This window comes from Anopheles marshallii, chromosome 3, assembly GCF_943734725.1.
Source record: "Anopheles marshallii chromosome 3, idAnoMarsDA_429_01, whole genome shotgun sequence".
Lineage (NCBI taxonomy): Eukaryota > Metazoa > Arthropoda > Insecta > Diptera > Culicidae > Anopheles > Anopheles marshallii.
The window spans coordinates 63,567,896-63,588,217 of NC_071327.1; the positions used below are offsets into that span (position 1 = coordinate 63,567,896).

At 44.4% G+C, this 20,322-nt stretch overlaps 1 protein-coding gene across 1 annotated transcript; it reads left to right on the plus strand.

Moving 5' to 3' along the window:
- Positions 1–1,609: 1,609 nt before the first annotated feature.
- On the plus strand, positions 1,610–19,864 carry LOC128712990 (uncharacterized). Its single transcript, XM_053807855.1, has 3 exons — positions 1,610–6,028; positions 11,629–11,752; positions 19,830–19,864. The coding sequence occupies exons 1-3, from the start codon at positions 1,610–1,612 to the stop codon at positions 19,862–19,864; spliced, it is 4,578 nt and encodes a 1,525-aa protein (XP_053663830.1).
- The last annotated feature ends 458 nt before the right edge of the window (positions 19,865–20,322 follow it).

Below are 20,322 nucleotides of genomic sequence, written 5' to 3' on the forward strand. Positions count from 1 at the left end.
AAGCATTTCCCTCGCGTGACAGTCGCGCTTTCGTCATTTGTTTGTTTTTAATGGGTTGGGCGCGCTCGGGTTCAGCTTAACACGGACGTGCCAGCGCCGTGCCGAACCGAAGCTGAAGAAAAGCTGGGTGCCAACAAAAGGGGAAAGGATGGCATTGTTAGTTACCAGGGCCGCCAGAAGATATTGTTACATTCCAGCAAGAGAAATGTACCATTTAGCTTGAACGTTCGTGAATTCTTCAGTCTTCAGAATAACATACGCGACAGTATGACAAGCGACTCAGCCCCATCTGATGTCACAATTCGTTTTTATTACATTTTGAATTCTACTCTTGAAACGCTATCCACACAAACAATGTGGACAAAATTTGTCAGAACTCTGCGCTATTCATGTTGCTTTAGACGATGACCTCAAATGCTCCCAGTGTTCTAGAATATCCTGAGCGCAAGCCATAATGCATCATAATCTTCCTTGTTTTCCTGCGTCCAAATCGAGAACACCGACGGTGAAAACGGGAAGAATAATTGGAATCCTGCTCGAATCATAATCCCTGAGCGTTTGGGAACTGCAACTAACCCGTCCCACGGCTAAACCCCAACAGAGGAATCCATCCAGTGCAAAGAATGCCACTGACAGAAAAGAAAAACTCCAAACCACCAATGTGCTCCATGACTGTGTCATCGACAAAAGAATGAAGAACCTCACCACCCGGATCGCTTTAAAGATCCTGTTTCCTGTTTTGGTCCGGCTCCGTACGCTGTACTTCATTAAATTCGTCCCCAACTCAAAAGAGCCTGTCGTTTACCGTCGGTTTACTCGCTGCTAGAACGTCCAACGCCATCACGTCCTGTTGGATTTCTAGGGTTTAGCTAGTTTGTAAATATGTCAAGTTATAGTTTTGTTTTGTTTATCTATCTTCGCACTTGACAACTCTAGGAGCTATATATGTAAACAGGACGCAACATGTTAGGAATATGAACTATGGTAGAATTCAGTTGCATGAACGCATGAATTGTAAAATGAACTCAAAGAGACAGTTGAATAAACAGTAGCAAAGAGAAAGCCAAACTGATCACATCGCAAATATTACAAATTAGAATTACTTTCGCCACTAGTGAAAATTCATACATTTTTTGGTCCTTCGAGCCGGATTGGGTGAAAGTAACCAGCTGATTGTGATATTTCAATTTCACTACGTGAATTGAGGGATAAGTGATTTGGCATTGCTATAGTTGTGTGAGCACGGTGAAACACAACGATCGTCGCCTAGCACCACAGGCACGAATTTAGTTCAAACGTGTATTACGTAGGCGTTTGTGAGAGACACTCTGTTCCTGTTCCGCAATTGTGCACGTTTAGTTCACGTGTCGTGAAGGTTGTGAGTTGATGCGCCGCATCAACGAAAAGGCGTAATTGGTTTAGCGTTCTGAAGAGCGTAGCGTCACTTTACCATCGCCATCGCGAAAAGTGACCATCTTTTCGAACAGTCGTTCCCTCACCAACACAACAGTCGTTCCCGCCATCATTTGAAGGACTTGCATGCAAGATAGCAAGTTGTAACGATCGTCGACCCTACAGCCGTATCTAAGTATTAGTGAAGTGCGTTAAGATGGAAAAGAAAATTAAAGCCGCGCAGTTAAAAAGGCGCCAAGCTCAAACGCTGATCAAGAACATTGAGCAGTTTAAATTGAACTATTCTGATAGTGATGTGAATGAAATTCCCGTGTGTTTGGAACAGTTGGAGCAACATAATGCCAATTTTATGGATGCAATCTCCAAACTCGAAGAGTTGGATGAGTCCGCGGAATCTCTAGAAACGTATTTGCAAGAAAGGTGTGAAATGGACAATGTGTATCGCAAAATAAAGGGATTCTTGCTTCAGAAGCAGCCATGTGAAGCAAATCCGCTAAATGCTTCAGTGTTGTTTGCGAACACGAGTGTTGGTTCGTCGGGTCATTCGGGACCAAGCTTACGACTCCCGAAAATCGGATTACCATCCTTCGATGGTGATTCAACGAAGTGGCTCTCCTTCCGTGATCGATTTGTATCGATGATCGATTCGTCAGCAGAGATTCCTCCGATCATGAAACTTCAGTACCTGTTGTCTTCACTGAAGGGGGAAGCCGCTTTGCTCTTCGAGCACACCACGCTGATAGCAGACAATTACGCTGGCACCTGGGCCGCAATGTTGAAAACCTACGACAACCCGCGTATGTTGATCCGGCAATATCTGCGGAAAATTCACCATCTCCCAGCGGTAAAATCGGAATCTGCGGATGAATTGGCACACCTGGTCGTCGAGTTTAAGCGTCATGTAGACGGCTTAGAAAAGCTGAAGGAACCTGTCGACAGTTGGGACGCTCCGCTCACCACCTTGATGTTCTTCAAGCTGCATCCCTCGACTATGCTGGCTTGGGAAAAGCATTCGTCGCAAGCACCTCGAGATAAGTATAAGGATCTCATCGAGTTCTTACAAAGTCGTGTAATAATTCTCAGGTCAACTCGGGAATTCTCGGAAGACATAAAGGTCAATGCGGCAATGGGGGCCGGCGGCGAGCGAAAGGTTGGATCCAGACCGAAATCTGCCGTGAATGCAGCGACAACACAGCAATCGACGCATGGCCAGTCCAACCGCATGCAGCTACCTTGCCCGTTGGGTTGCGAAGAGGCGCACAATCTTCGCAGCTGTCCTGAGTTCCTGAAAAGGGATGTCCAGCGTCGTCGAGAAGTGGTGGCGAAGGAGCAGCTATGCTTCAACTGCCTGAACCAAAACCACCAAGTGAGATCATGTAAGTCACTTAATCGTTGCATTACGTGCAACGCCAGACATCATAGCTTACTACATGACAACACACGTCCGAAAGTGTCGATGGCGGCAAAGGCCGAACAAGCGATGTCATTTCTTGAGACGTCATTGCTTTGGGTGGTCGATGACCATGGTATTCGGCATGAAGCACGAGCGCTCTTGGATTCAGGATCCATGTGCAACTTCATTTCGGAATCCTTAGCGCAAAAGTTGCTTACCACGCGATCAAAGGTTAGTGTTTCGATCATAGGTATCGGTCAAGCGGTACAACAGGTTAACCGATCTGTCGTTGCTGCAGTACAATCGAAGTCAGGGCAGTTTGCATCCACTATGGAATTTCTGATTTTGAAATCACCGTCTGCTGAGATTCCAATGACACCGATCGACACAACATCATGGAAGATTCCGACTGTCACGTTAGCAGACCCATCATTCCACATCCCAGGGAAGATCGATATCGTCATCGGTAGTGATGCATATTGGGAAATGCATACTGGAAAAAAGCGTGCACTAGGTAGAGGCAGACCATGGTTGGTAGAGACGCCCTTTGGTTGGACAGTCTCTGGGAATACTTCCCACACATCGGCTTCGAGCCATCGGTCCTGCCTCACCACCGTCAGTCAAGCTTCACTTGACACTATGCTGCAACGCTTCTGGGAAACAGAAAGCATCCTAGAAGGTCCCGCGTTGTCCATAGAAGAGGACCAATGCGAGAAACACTATGCGGCCACTACAACGCGTGATAGCCAAGGTCGATACGTAGTAAGCTTGCCGCAGAAGACCGATTCTGATATTGTACTGGGACAATCTAGAGCGATAGCCGATCGACGGCTCGTTGCCGTTGAACGACGATTGTTGAACAATCCTGAAATGGACAGAGAATATAAAAGGTTTATGTCCGAATACGAAACATTGGGACACATGAGAAAACTCACCGAACCTGTTGATGATAGTGCTCCGCACTATTACATCCCTCACCATGCGGTGGTGAAGGAAACGAGTACGACCACGAAGGTACGTGTTGTCTTCGATGCATCCTGCAAGACAACATCTGGGTACTCGTTAAACGATACGCTGCTCATAGGCCCTACGGTACAAGATGATTTGTTTACGATCATCTTAAGGTTCAGAAAGCACGCCATAGCCCTAGTAGCAGATGTCGAAAAGATGTATCGACAAGTTCGTCATTGTGAAAGTGATCACAAACTGCTACGAATTCGGTACCGAGAAAGATTCACCGACCCGATAGCAACGTACGAGTTGCAAACAGTTACCTACGGCACTGCCTCAGCGCCATTTTTGGCCACACGCACGTTGCAACAGATTGCACACGACCACAAGGGCCAGTACCCCAAGGCGATAGATCCAGTTCTACACGACTTCTATGTGGATGATTTATTGACCGGTGCAGCGGACCTGGCAGATGCCATCGAAGTGCGCAAGCAAATTTCGCAAATGCTGGATTCAGCCGGCTTTGCATTGAAGAAGTGGGCGTCAAATGTTTCTGCTGCACTACGAGATGTCCCACTAGAGGATCTTGCGATCAAAACGATGCACGAATGGCAGGATGGCCAAGCAGTATCAACGCTAGGGTTGGTTTGGGAACCAGCCAATGATATGTTCTGCTTCAAAGTCAATCTTCCACCACCTGCTGAAGTATTAACGAGAAGTCTGGTCTTGTCGTATACGGCAAGTATATTCGACCCTCTTGGGCTATTGGGTCCGACCATCATCCTGGCTAAGATGTTCCTGCAGCGATTATGGAGTCTGAGGCATGATGGAAATGCTTGGGATTGGGATCGTGCATTACCGGGCGAGCTTCAGGAAGAGTGGAGAAGTTTCCACTCAACGCTATATTTGCTACGCAAAGTACGTGTGCCTCGTTTTGTGTCCCAGGCTGAAATGGTTAGCCTACAATTGCATGTATTTGCTGATGCATCGCAAATTGCATATGGAGCTTGCTGCTATGTGAGAGCAGAATCCATGGGGTCAACTACGGTGCGGCTATTAGCTGCCAAATCAAAGGTCGTTTCTCGGGCAAACACCCATTCGATTGGCAGGTTGGAGCTGTGCGCCGCACGATTAGCGACGCAATTGTTCCAGAAAGTGAGTCGAGTGCTAACGACATCTACGATGACTATCTGTTGGACCGACTCGATGACAGTCATGTACTGGCTGAAGTCTCCTCCTCGTCGATGGAAACCATTTGTGGCCAACAGGGTGGCCCAAATACAGGAGGAAACGAGGATATCATGCTGGCGTCATGTTCCGGGGTGTCATAACCCGGCAGATGACATTTCACGGGGACTAAAGCCAGACGAGTTGCTGAAGTGTGATCGGTGGTGGCATGGACCACATTGGTTGGTTCTCGGCGAAGATGAATGGCCACAATCGGTACCACTACCCATGAACGATGACGGTGACATCGAAGAACGAGCAAAGGTGTCACTAATTGTCATAGCGAAGTGTGAATTCCGTGACAAACTCTTTGAATGGTTCTCGTCATACAGCAAACTGAGACGAGTAATGGGTTACTGCTTACGATTCATCGAATGCAGCCGAGCAAGCAAGGTATCAACGAGCAAGTCCAACAAGCCGACTTCTATCAAGGAGTTGGAAAATGCTGTTCCTTCGCTTACAGCGACGGAACTGCGCAGTGCGGAACTGAGGTTGTGCCAGCTAGCACAACGGGATTCATTCGCGAAAGAGCTGGACGACCTGCAACGAGGGAAACGTGTTGGTGAAACATCGAAGCTAAAGTGGTTGTCACCGTACCTTGATGAAGGAGGTATGCTACGCATCGGTGGCCGGCTGGGAAATGCAAACATTTCCAAGGATGTTAAGCACCCCATCATCCTTGCGGCATCACATCACCTATCTACACTGTTAGTATCAGCATATCATCTGCAGTTACTACATGCTGGTCCGCAGTTGATGTTGGCAACGATTCGACAACGTTTCTGGTTGATTGGTGGTCGAAATCTTGCAAGGAGCGTTTACCATCGATGTCACACTTGTTTTAAGAACAAGCCGGTATTGGTGAAGCAGGCAGTAGCTGATTTGCCTGAATCACGAGTGACACCGACGAGACCATTTGCAGTAAGCGGTGTGGACTATTGCGGACCATTTCTTCTGAAATCAACGATCCGGAACCGGAGTCCAACAAAGGCATACATCGCGATCTTCGTGTGCTTCTCAACGCGGGCAGTTCACATCGAGTTGGTGAGCGATCTCACCACGACAGCGTTTTTGGCAGCATTACGTCGTTTTGTCGCACGCAGGGGCAAGGTATCTGAGTTACACTCAGATAATGCGACCACGTTTAAGGGAGCAGCCCACAAATTGAACCGCATTTATAAAATGTTGAAAGCTGATGATAGTGATAGGAGATTAATTTTTGATTGGTGTGCGGAAAATGAAATGCGATGGAAGTTCATTCCCCCACGGGCGCCTCATTTTGGAGGACTTTGGGAGGCAGCAGTGAAATCAGCGAAAAGGCACATAGCTAAAACGATAGGAGTTAGTAGGATTACGCAAGAAAACATGCTTACCCTTCTCGCGCAAGTGGAACAATGCCTCAATTCACGTCCGTTAGTACCATTGTCGAATGAACCGGCCGATTTAGAAGTCTTAACTCCAGGCCATTTCCTAGTAGGGTCTAATATGCAAGCGGTACCAGAGGTTGACTTTAGTAATCGTCAAGACAACCGATTGACAGAATACCAGCTCGTGCAGAAACATGTACAAACGATTTGGGCACGATGGTACCCAGAGTACTTACAGCAACTCCAGGCTAGAGCAAAACACGCTAACGCGTCACCGATACAGTTAGAAGTGAACCAATTGGTGATTATAAAGGAAGATAACGTGCCACCGAGTGTGTGGCCGAAAGGGCGAATAATAGCACTGCACCCAGGTAAAGACGGCGTAGTAAGAGTTGTAACGTTACGCACTGGGTCAGGAAAGGAAATTGTTAGAGCAGTGAGTAGACTTGCGCTTTTACCAAATCCTATAGAGGATCAGTCTGCTCACAACCAAACTACGTGCTAGAATGGAAGTAGGATCATTGTCACGACTGACATATGCAATGTTTACACTGCCGATCACATAGTAAACAATAGGAATTAGTTACACGAATTAAACGGCTACAGGAATTAAATCAAACAAGAATTGGAATTATAGAATTAGTACTAGATTAAAAGAATTCTCTTTTGGTGGCCGGAATGTTGGATTTCTAGGGTTTAGCTAGTTTGTAAATATGTCAAGTTATAGTTTTGTTTTGTTTATCTATCTTCGCACTTGACAACTCTAGGAGCTATATATGTAAACAGGACGCAACATGTTAGGAATATGAACTATGGTAGAATTCAGTTGCATGAACGCATGAATTGTAAAATGAACTCAAAGAGACAGTTGAATAAACAGTAGCAAAGAGAAAGCCAAACTGATCACATCGCAAATATTACAAATTAGAATTACTTTCGCCACTAGTGAAAATTCATACACGTCCCTGAAAGGCTAGCGTCTAGGAGCCATTGCACAAAATATGCTCATGAATAACGATTATTAAATTTGGTTTTCATTTCCATGCTTTACTGCATCTGTTCTTCGCGACTTTCTGCACTGGCTACGCAAACCATCATTCGGTGTCATTTGCATTCGACATTCGCAATAGAGCAAAGAGTACACAGACAGTTTTTCATCGTTTTTTTTTGTTACGAACTAACCATTGACGTTTGCATCGTTTGCCATCCTCGTCATGTTTGCTGCAGTTCAATCGTTTTTTCATCAATCACTTACCAAAAGGTCATTTAGTAACTGATGCCACACAGAGCACGCTGGAGACCTGAAGTGCACAACGTAAACCAACGCAAATGACGTTGATGTACAATTAGTTGTACACAACAAAAGTCATTTGCAATAATGTTTAGATTGAGGCTTGTTTCATGCTACATATCTTAAATCTAATAACTGATCTAATAGCTCTTTAGGAACATCTTAGGTCACCTTAGGTCACACAAAGTTTGTGAAGAAATTGTCCAAATACTGTTTCAACAAATTAACTAATTTGCCACAATTTTTACAAAAACAGGTGGGAGTGTTAAGATAATTAAAGTCAAGTTTCACTAACCTGCAAGCTGAAGAGTCCGCTATTTTAGCGAGACATGCAGCTTTGGTAAATACACACAAATGGGATGGTATTTGCCATTTTTGTATGGCAAAAGTCTTCAATCATACTCTGTAAACGTAACCATCGCGAGCTGTCATTGCTAAACACCAAAACACCATCACGCGAATGACATGTTAGGGAGACTTTGCAGCTTTGAGAGACATAAAATGTGTTTAAAAAGGGGAGCTTTAAAAAATGTTTATCTTAGACAGACTTGTTATCTATTTAATTGCTTTCATCAATCGTTTTTTTTTTATTTAACATAATAAAATGTCCACTTCTTTATACTGGACATTCCCACCATGCGATCACAAAGCAATACACACCACTCCTGCTCATCGATAGTCACGTGGCAGATAATTTACAATGCACAAACACAACAACCACGAACAAGACGTCCTTTGTTCATTGTGGAAAATTTACCTTGAAGCGAAGGAAACCGTGCCATCAGTAACTCAGTTTTGCTGAACGTTGTTATTCATCGAGCGTTGCATCCAACGGCGAGGGAAACCAAAGCACCGAATAGCATGGCCGAACCCTACAACAGCATTCCCAGTCACCGGTAACGAGCTATCTGTTCCCACAAAGTATCCGATTATGTGTTAGAGCAAGTTCTAGTTTGCGATTTAAGTTTTCGCATGCCGGGGGAAAGTTTATCGAAACCTTGCACGGACGGCACCGCCAAGTCGAGTCGAGCCTGCAAGGCGGTTGGCGTAACAAGTCTGGTAAACAGCAGTAAAAAATAGCTACATAAAAAGCTTCATTTCGCTGCAACATCGTTGCACTCCGTTGCGCTAAACTAGAATAACAGACACTCCACACATACACACATCCCGAACAGAGACTGATCAAGTGAGAATCAAGGGAGCTACTCCAAAATCATGATGCTGCTGCACATATGAAATTTCCGTCGAATTTCCCTGCGAACGAATAATCAGATTGAAGAAGCGATCGAACAAGAACAACTTCAAACTCTTCGTGTTGTTTTGATCCCCCTAACACTGAAAACAAGATTAGGAAACCATCATCGAACTAAAAGCTTTCGGTAAAGGGAGAACATATACGCTAACAAACAAACCATTTCCAGCAACCGCTGTGTACTAAATGTACTATGCGGACCCTTTTCTCGTCCAGGTATGACAAATAAACAGCAAGAATTGTTCGTGCTCTAGTTATGATGCACAAAGGACTCACTTCACCGGCTCTGGCAACTGTTCCTTTCTTTTTTCTTGTATTGCGAACAAATCTGCAATACGAAAAGGGATTCGCTATTTGTCACACAAAAAATTGACATTTGTGGACGAACCGAAAGCTAGACAAAGGTGAAAATAAGAAACAGATATTTTCTTTTCACATGGAAACACTGTGGCCATTTCTCCAGCAAATAAACCGAATAGTTCGCTCGCTGTGAATACAGCTCAGCCTCTATCCATATATCAACGACCCGTCCTAGACCGAGGTTGCTCTTTTTCGGCACATCCTCCAAGGACTCCAATGGCTGTGTGTTTGGTACAGACAAATACATAAGTATGCACACCAGCGACACCAGCAAAAAAGCCAACTCCTAGCCATAATCTCTTTAGGCTACACACTCCTCACAGTAGGTTGGTTCATTTGGACCTGCTCCAAGGGCGTGTTACGGTGTCAAGTACTTGCAGTGGGCTTAAGCAGTGCTTCCCATCTTTTTATGCACTACACGACGGAAAAATCTTGTCACGGCTGGGTAGCAGCAAGATGAGAAAAAAAAGCCGCAACTGAAGTAATCGTACATGGGGTGAGTTTCAGGGGCATCCGCGGATAGACGGTCGGCACCAGAGCTTCACATTGTTCAATCACGGGCGCCTGAAGGGTAGGCTAGCGTACGTACGCAGTATCTAAGCGCCAAAAAAAAAAAACGTTAACCAAAGCCGGCTCAAGGCCTAGCACGTGAAACAATCAGCGATGCTGCAGATAAAATGACATGCGGATATACAAAAAAAAGGAGGAAACATTATGACTTAATTTAGTTTCTGCAGGAAATCTTCTGAAAAATCTAATTTTACCATGCGGATTGCATACATTAAGGCAATATGCGGTAAATAACAAATAATATGCAAAACGCCCAAAGGTAGGCAATTCAATACGCATCTTCCTGTTTTTATCGCTAATAAGTTTAAAAAAACTTGTAAATTGACCACTACAAGTAAAGCACAATGGAAAATATAAATACATCAACCTATTGCTACATTATTCTCACATTAATCGCCTTTAGCCATAAAACATGCAATGAGCTGTTGGTGCTTTATGCAAATAATTTAAATAATGGTTGCCACACACATCCCACCGTAACAAAGGTCAAAAAGCATTGCAAATTACCGGTTCAATCATCACCGCACGAGAGCAAGCGCATATGCCACTACGAGCCCTGGCGGGTTTTCCACTGCTGCATGACAGCAATCGAGAACTTGCCAGTAATCTCCGGTAATGGCAAGGCATGGCAACAAAGGAAGTAAAACAGGGCCCCTTCGCGTAGAACAAAAAGCTGCTGCAACACGAGAACTACTCAGCATGAAATCAAGCAAATATGCAAATAACCAATCAGCATGCATGCGCGCCGACTACGAGTGTAAGAATCATAATTTTTCCTTCTGCTAGCGAAAGAGGGGACCAATATAATCTAGGACACGGCGGGGAAAAACACGATGGCAAACCATTTTCACGCACCTACCATTTTACACGCACTGGCGTGCCATGGTGTAAGCACAACCTCCGACCTTTTGCCAAACACCGGTGGGGTAATGAGTATGATTCAACTTTTCCTGTGTACGGGCACGAAGGAAACCCACCCGGTTTTGCGCCCCAACTTGCCCCAAGCGGGCTCCAACGAGTCTCGCCGTGCGTTACGCCGGATGCTTTTCCCGGTCAGCCTTACAGCGGCCCAAATAGCGAGTAAACCGGTATGCACAACGGACCACACCACACGAAAGGTTTTCAAGGATATGCTTCTGCTGGGCGTACGCCTCGAACAGCAGGATCTCGGCTAAACATTGGAGGTCGGATATCGAATGCAGACAAGCGAGAGGTTTTTTTTTTTTTGCTTTCTTCCAACACACGCAAAAGCGCATCAGCATCAGTACAAAATTTGGACAAGGTAATACAAAAACATCACAAGAGACACCAGACGAGACCAGCATCAGGGGGGACACCTGTGTACCTACGAGTGTTACGCACCTCTCCCTATCCTTTCGCCATAAACGGTTCGCCTTCCTTACCACCAGCGCACCAGGGCACACATTGTTACCGTAACCGGTGCAGCTTGCGCTGGCGGGTGGTAAAAAGTTGGATTAATTTTCTGAATTATAGCGCCCATTAATTTCCATATTACATAATTATACGCATACCGCTGGGAGATTGGGTGGGACACGGGCATGGACGATGTCTGAGGGAAATCATTGGCATATTTGCACGTACGAGCATATCATAACGCAACGAGACCTTCCTTCGAGACCTTCCTACGAACCATCACGAGCGATGGAAGTGAAATAAAAAAAACCCTCACCCCCCCCCCCCCCCCCCCCCCCACCCCCCCGTTGCTCCAACAAGCACACCTTCGAGTGGGTGAAAAGGTTCGCACTTGTGTGGTCGTTGTCGCTTTTTTTTCTTTTCTTTGAAGGTATCCAAAAGTAACGAAACCCGGTTGCCCCTTTTGGCCGATGTGAGCCGCATAGCCAAACTGCACACGACGGAGCGCGCCGGTACGATAAGTGTTTGCTGCGGTACGCAATCGGCCCGAACGAGTAAGAGATTATTCGTTTTAGCAGCCCGCCCGCACATTTATTTCGCGTTTAAAAGCATGGAGCCCACAAGAGGGTTCCAAGTTTGCTATTATATTAAACGAGTCTATTAGGTTATGAGTGAACAGCATTACACTGGACAGCACGTGAGTAAGTGCCCGAGAGCGGGAATAACAGTTTTGGCACCGGCTTTCAATTAAGTTGCCAGCAGCACATGCGATGGATTTGGGTCCAAAATTAAGCGTCACAATTAATGCGGCATTTCGAACAAGATGTGTCGCAAAAGCAGAGATATTCCACTAACAAATGCAAACACGCCGTCCACAAAGTCATTCTGTCGCGGTACACGTTTTGTTACATACGCTTCATTAACAACGCCCCTAAAAGTATGCAATTCAACCCGACAAAACGCCTAAAGTCATGCAATCCATCGTGTATAATATACCTTTTTATGGGGTTGGTGCTATTCGGCTTCACATTCTGTAATCATCTCGCACCAATGTTAAGCTTAAAAAATGATTGCCCAAAAATCTAAAACTCTGCGTCTCCTAACGCATGTTACTTTCGACGCCTTGTGTCCGGTATCGTAAAGTACACCAAAAATAAATGAAAAAACAGGAGCGCCGGTAAGGAAAATTGAGTTTGCGTTCAACGGTGCACATCCTGCACCGGACGATATCGGTTTGCGGGATCCTGCCCGTATGCTATCCTCCAATTCGATATGGAATGTTGCACATTCTAATGAAATTGTCATTCAATTAGAAATTGCAAACAGCAACAGCCGGGCCTAAACCCTGGCCCATACATAACACAGTCCGAAACCAGGAAGCGTGCGACGTGCAGCTTGTTGAAAATCGGTTGTCACAGTTCATCGAGTGGTTTGCCAAAAATGGATTTCCGGTGGTCCAATGATTTGGTCAATCGAATAATCAGAAGCTTTGACACATAATTATGCCTTTAAAACGAGGTTTTTGGCCCGGTACGTCAGGTTTTCGCTCGATTGGAGAGATATATTTATACAGCCAAGGGTGAAAATGGCATGCTTAATGTTGTTGGCATGTTTCGCTTATGAGTTATAAAAACGTTGCATTCATTTAAAATTATTTCAAATCGATTAATACGACCCGGACGACTCGAATGAACAACCACACCAGAGAAGCAACCCATTCAAAGCGTAATCAAATCATTAATCAACAGCTTTCGTTCGTTTGCGCTTTCCACCCGCCCCCCCCCCCCAAAAAAAAAACTTATCGTTTCCACAACATACACGGCCCCCTATCAAGGAAAGGGTGGTAAAGTTTCCTCACGAAATAAATAAACTACACCCACTGCCTGCACCGGGACGAAGACAATCTTGATCATCGACACGCAAAACTACTGAGAACTACGGGAGAACGTGTTCTCCGAGGACTCCAAACAAAACCGTTTTCCCCGGTTTTGCCAATGACTTCTGCTTTCTAAAATACCAAATATGCTCAAAACACGCGCCCACAACATTCAAAACAGTGTACCATTCCACTGATAGCCTGGGTGCCGGGTGAAGCTTTTGCTATCCTTTCTGATTGCCATCCCAGGAGTTCTTTTGATACGAAGGGGAAAAAGCACGAACCTAACAACGAGCTACAATTAAGCGGGGCACAATACATCTCCCACCTCCAAAAAAAAAAAAAGGTTTCCGCTAGGACCCGTTGGTAGGAAGTAGATAGATAGGCACGGCATACAGCAACCCACTAGACAGGCAGCGCACAAGGACAACTGAATCCTCTTACTATCGTCCGAAACGGGCGAAATTATTACGGTTTTGGTAGGGCTCCTTTTTGGCTTGATGTAGAATTAATTTGCATATTCCTGTATCAAACTATCGCCGCGTGTTTTCGGCTTCCGTTTACCGCGACCTTTGACCCTTATATTGCCCAAACATTCGTGAAAGTGAAATATGTTTCTATTTCTACTTAAGAAAATTAGATTCTCCTACCGCTGAGTTTGGCAAGCAGTATGAAGAGAAAACATTTGCTGAATCCAATATTTATGACAACGTCTTCATTTCTTTTGCGCTGTTTTTTTTTATTCGTTATGGCCCATACCAAAGCGATGAAGACTAGAAACGCGAAATAAAAAGCATTTAATGTAAACCCCTGCTGCTGCTCAGCACAATAACATAAAAGCCACAACGCGCGCATAACAATAGCGTCACATATGATAAAGGTTGAACCCTTCACACATAAACAATCGTTTGGAAACGATATCGATTGGCTTCTAGCAGAAATTTACAACACACGAAATAGAAAAATTAAGATAAGTGTGGTGTCTTCTCTTGACAGCCTAAATGTATGCAAAAAGCCTAACCTTTTTAAACCTATTGCTTTTGGTCATGGATTTGTGCAATAATACTCTAACAATGAAGTTTTAAATGAGAATTTTCAATATCTTAATTTCAACATCAAATAAATACATTTCCCTAAAAAGTCAAACAAAAAATTTTGCTTATTCGCCTAAAAGTATGCAAAATGCATATCAAAACTGCTCTACAGTGATCTTGCTTTTTGATGTATGATGACAAAATGAGAAGAAAAGTTCAAATTAAATCCACCAATCCTGAAGTAAAGTGTTTTCTAAATAATCAAACTCGTAACGCTACGAGAATTTTACACCCTTTTTCAACACCCCGACACGACCAGAACATCACGCACCGACAACACATTATTCAAATCGAACAAAGTTTCACCATGTTTCGAAGATCTGCAACAAGAATGCACCGCATACCAGCATGGTTGATGGTTAAACATTATGCCCACCCATTTACACGGGTTAAAACGTGCACCGTTCCACCCAAAACCCCAGGGCGGCAAGGTGTGAATAATGATTACGATGAAATAGGTACGGGGCGTAGGTAAAACTTTTCAACTCACCTGAGCATACTGAGCGGCCGCTTCCTGCTATCATGTCGAAGGCAATGCAGAAGTGTGCTGCGATCGGATGGCTTGGGCACGGAGAAGGTGATGGCGGCGGTGGTGTAACGATGCGCAGCAGCGTTGACGGATGCGGAATGGATGAAAATAAACGACTGGCGCTGGTAGATCAGAAGCACGCCGTGGAGCAGTGTGACGGGCAAACGATCAACCCATTTCACACGGCTAGACGATGAGACTCTAATCGCCGCAGAGTACTGACAGAGGGTAAGAATCCTCCGCCGGAGGTGTTACACTTGGCGGGGATAGTCACGGGCGGACGAGAAACTGTCGACACAGTGCGCGAAAACCCAACCGATGCTACCGGTTACATTTTTTTTTACTATTTTGCTCAACTAGACTCATTTTAGATACACCGTTTGCTGCGAAATTGCCTTTCGTTTTTTTTTTCAACATACCAACCAATTATCAATAACAGAAACGGAAATACATGATTGAAAATAAAGAACATCCCCAGACATAGAAAACAAAGTTAATAAAGTATTTTAATTGGCTTGAAATTCTGTCCCAACCCCTCCCGTGGTGTCCACGCTACGGAGAGACGGTGAGCGGCCATATCTAGCGCATCCTGCCCCATATACGATGTGCAACTGCAGAATTCTTCCAATGTGGAATGCTGCATAACACAGAAAGAAACACAAGTAGCTGAGCTATTCGAAAAATTAAATCCAACTGCCCTCGAAATCGGACGACTCAACATGGAACACTACTCTGCCGAGTGAAGTGGGCACGTTAGTATTTCCATACAACTGACGAGCGGATTTTTTTCTCCGCCCGGTGTCGCCTTTTTTTCCTTCCTCTGTTATGAAGTTCCTCCACCAGTGCTCTATACCATGTTCACTGATTTATAATCCCTGTCGCCGCCCGGTGTTGGGCCCGTTGCCAACGGTCGCTTACTCGGTTCTGGCCCTCTGCCAGGAGATTGCGAATTGCTTTGCGGCACTAACAAAAAAAAAACAACCAGGAAGAAAGCGATTTAAGCCGGAACACAGCGCTCAAAATGGAGCCAAAGAGCGAGGGCAACAGCAAAAAAATATATATGAGTGATAAACGCACAAAGAATGTATGGAAAATTCACACCACCACCACCCAATGCTTTAATGTGCGGAAATCGAACAAAGGATAGCAGGCAGCAAACACCCTGATCTGCATCAACGGCTCCGGCAGGGGTCTTTGGCGCCATTCTTTACCGTATCGAACGGGTGAAATTACCCACCACTGGAAATGGGTAAGCCAAACCTTAACCCTGCAGGCGACCGCACTGCCGACCGAGACGTAAGTGAAACGCAATTAAAACATTTCACCTTTACTAACTCGATAATGATGACCAATTCCTCTCGTTATCGGTCCGTTTTCGGCTTCCGCTTCTGTCGCGTTTCGCGAAAAGAAATGGCGGTAGCTGCGCCGAGGTCGCGAGCTGTACGTGGTTGCACAATTAAGAAATTAGGGCAGGTTAGTCCTCTCCGGTCGCCGGTGCGCCGTAGCGTAACGCAAGCAATTAGTGAGAAGTTTTATTTCCTCACTATCTCCTCTATTGGTTGTCTGTTTTTTTTTCCTGCTCCAATCTACTGCCCCTGGCCCGGAGAAGAGTCTTCAACCCGCGCTCAATGAAGGAGAAGTTGAACGTTTCCTCCAGGCCAGCATAATTCCAGCCCCAAAAAAATACTAACGAACAACTGGCACTAATTGTCGGGCGATGGTAAGCATTTGTCTATGGAGGTGAAAAATTGCCTACCTTTAAGGCGCTTTTGGAAGCTCAACTCTTTTTAATCACAATTTTACGTAATTCTTCACCAAGAACCTTTCTGCAAGTTTCTTCTTCATCTGACTCACCAACCTTTACTGTGCAAAAAATGGGACATGAGTTTTGGACAGTACCGATGCGGCACCAAACAATCATAAAATAGTCCGTACCGTTCCGAAAAACATAATCGATCGTACCCTCACTAGAGAGAGAAGAGTGCAAAGGGCAAAATTTTGCCCCAGCTGATAATAATGCCAAACAAAACGAAACAGTCAATCCATTAGCAACAGCAAAAAACGGTACACATTGTAATACGCCTGAAAGTATGCAAACTTCACAACATAACTTACGCAATTAGACTGATCATAGTGCCTTAATATGAATCTATTAATAAAAAGCGTTTTTTTTTTTCAACGTAACAATTCTGTCATGTGTCAGGGTGTTTTCTCTCCACTCTAGGTTACTGTATCCGATCAGTCGATATGGCTCCATCCATGTAAGGGATGACGAAAAATGGACAAAACGATCAATAAACCCGCCGAACTGCTTCACTTCCCCGGCGTGGTCGACGACAATGTCGCCGGGATTGGATGATGATAAAATATAGCAAAAAAAAAAACGCATATTTGCCATGGGTAGAGCGGCGGTGGTTCGGGACCGCGGGAGTGGGCCGACCCGAGGTAAAACCAAACCGCTCCCTGGGACGGAATTAGAATGCCACTGATTGGAGCCGGATTATTGATGTTAACTGGGGGTCGTCGTCGTCACCGTTGTGGGCGACGTTTCACTATGTGCTGCTCTGCGCTGAAAGATGACAAACGGAAACGGACCGAACGTTCTGCCGCACGTGTGTGCTGGGGGTTGCCTACCTTCCCGTGTTTCCGTGTGTCCCCGCTCTGGCTGCCTACCATTTACCCTCGCAAAAAAGGAACCCAAAAACCGCCAAACCGTGCTCGAAAAAGACGACAACATTGTCGGGCAGATGGTAGAACTAGGCTTCTAGACCCGGTACGGGGGGGGGAAAAACCCCCTCCCCAGATCCGATCGAATCCAATTCATAGAAACGACCTTTCCTGCTTTCGTCTTGATCTGAATTTATCCCAGTGCCGAGGTGTTGTTTTCCTTTTATTGTATCTGTGGGACTAGGACGAACCGAAAAAAAATCAATTCGCTTTTCACACATGTGATTTACGTGCGTGCAAAATTTCGGGTTTACTTCCACTGTCCTTATTTCTTTCCCATACACACACACACACTGTTTGTCTACTATCTACTAAAAGACTCCCCAAATCGGAGGCGTTTTTCGCCCATATATCCATATTCAAATTATTGATTGATTATTTAAATTCACAACAAATCATTCCGGTGCTATTTTACTCCTTTTTCAGTCCGTGGCACTGGCGACTACTCCGCTACGCACACACGCTTACAAATGGGAGACATTGTGCCCCGTTTGGAAGATAGAGGGACAAGAAAAAAGGGCATGTACCAACCACCGAACCGAAATGAGCTGCAGTGTTGTGTATTCTTTTTCTTGTTGCTGGGGGAAGATAAACCATTGAGAAAACATTATTTTCCACCGTCTGTAAAATAGGAAATTGTATACAAAATTACACCATCCATTATCGATGGTTCTTGTGGAGTAACATTTTAGCCATGTGAGCTTGCTGTTTTTGTACTAATTCTTAATCATTTTGAGAACTTTTGAGGGAATCCCCAAGGATTTCTGTCCAACGAACTTTTGCGATGCGCTTTGTGTGGAGCTTCTTTTAATTAGGTTCCATTTTAAATCAATACACTATCGGTCGACCCTATTACACAAACTGTCAACACTTTACTGTCCGTGCGCTACAGCATCTACGGTACAGCTCCACTTCATGGGGCCCGGACGATGTAATTTACCGCAGGCAGTAAAGTTACCGAGCAGTGTACACCCTGCATCCCATATGGGCACAAACTTTCCATGATGGGGAAACCTTCGCCAAAACCCGGGGCGCCTGCCTAGGCCGAAGCCCTTTGGGGATGGGATGGGGGGAGAAGGGGATGCAACGCAGGAAATCGGGGATGATCGACCCGGGATCTACGTCCACTTACGAACCTAATTACCCGAGCCGAAACCCATTAACCGTTAGACCGGTACTAATGAAACGTCAACAGACGCGAATGAGTAACTCGGCCCGGTGTAGTTTGCTAGAATGTAGCACAGCCACAGTGCGCCATCCATCGGTTTCCCCGAACCGGTAAACATTGGAGGGGGAGGTAAATCCAAACCGTGGCTCCCTTTTTCCATCGTCTTGCTACAGCTTTGGCACGGTCGGGTCGGGATATCTGATTGCAGTCACAAGTCAAAATGTGACTTACGTTCTTAGGCTCGCAGGTACACAACAGGACAGAATTAGACAACCATCCCCAAAACCCCACACAAAAAGAAAGGACACCCCGCCGTAAGTGACAAACGATGTTCCGGGTTTGCTGGTTCGTGATGTATTATCCCGTCTCTGTTTTTATAATTGGTTCGTTACTGTTGTTACGATTTGTGTTGTTTCATTGCTCTTTATTATTTGTTTTGAGTCTATTCTTTTATCGCATGTTTTTTCATGTTTCATAGTTTCCTGTATATTTTTTTCCCTTTAAATATGTATTTTTCCACTTTTTTGTTATTTTTTTCCTTTTATATGTTTTGTCCCTAAATTCCATGTCTTATCTTATTTGTTTCTATTTCATTCCACCGTTATCACAAAAAGAAGCTTTTTTTCTTATTTTGTTTTTTGTCCTTCTTATCTTGTTATATCTCTTGTCCTATTTTTCTTTTTTATGTTCTATAGTTCTCTTCGTTTTCGGTTTTCTGTATTATTTTTTGTTGTTATAACAAAAAACAAACATTTTACTTAAATTTTATCATTACAGCAATTATTTTTAGTTTTAATTGTTTGCTTATTCAACTTATTTGATTTGATGCGTCCATATTTTGTAATTTATATATTGTATCTTTTATCTTGTCTTTTTTTAGTTGATTCATGACATTTTTGTATCTTTCTCTTTTTTTCTACAAAAAATTGTGGTTTGATTGTAGTTTATTGTAGTTACTTGTCATTTCTTTTGACAGATCTAAGAGACGAAAGAATTCCTCAAAAATCAAAGTCTCTTTAGGTTGTACCATCATAATCATTCAATCCATTATTCCATCATTTTCATCAGTTTAGAACCATTATTCACACTCTCAAACGTTTTTTTACTGCAACAATTTTATATCTCAACTTATACTTTTTCTAACGTTTGGCATACTATCAATAATTTGTTTCCCGATTCAAACCATGCTAACATGTCTTTCGTTCCTCTCTTAACCGTTTGTTTCTTTTGTTTTTAGGTATTTCGCAATCTCACTTCACAACATCGCCTTAACCCATTTTGAGTATATTTATACATTTTAGATTTCTTCTTTTGTCATTTAAACGAGAAACTTCATTTGTTTTTTTTTTTTCATTCCAATGACCCCCTCTCTTTTGTACCTCGCGAATTGGGTTTGCATCTTGTTTTTATTTTACAATAATTTGATACTGCTTACCCTGTGCTGGTGTTCGTTCGTTCGTTCGCTTTTGGTTTGTGAGGACCCGAATTTTCCCGCCTATTTCGCGGCTTGTCCTCCGACAGTCCTCCCCCTCGCAGTTATATTGTGGGGCGGGAGGAAAATTATACCATTCTTGATGCCTTCTTTCCCCGGAACCGTTTTCAAAACTACCCCCAAGCATTAATCCACCAGCCAAAGAAAAAAAAAACCCTCCCCCGGATGCGGGGGACTTTGCACAAATCGAGGCCCATGGGCGAACGTACGGCAGGCGCGAGTCGGCCCCGCGAACATG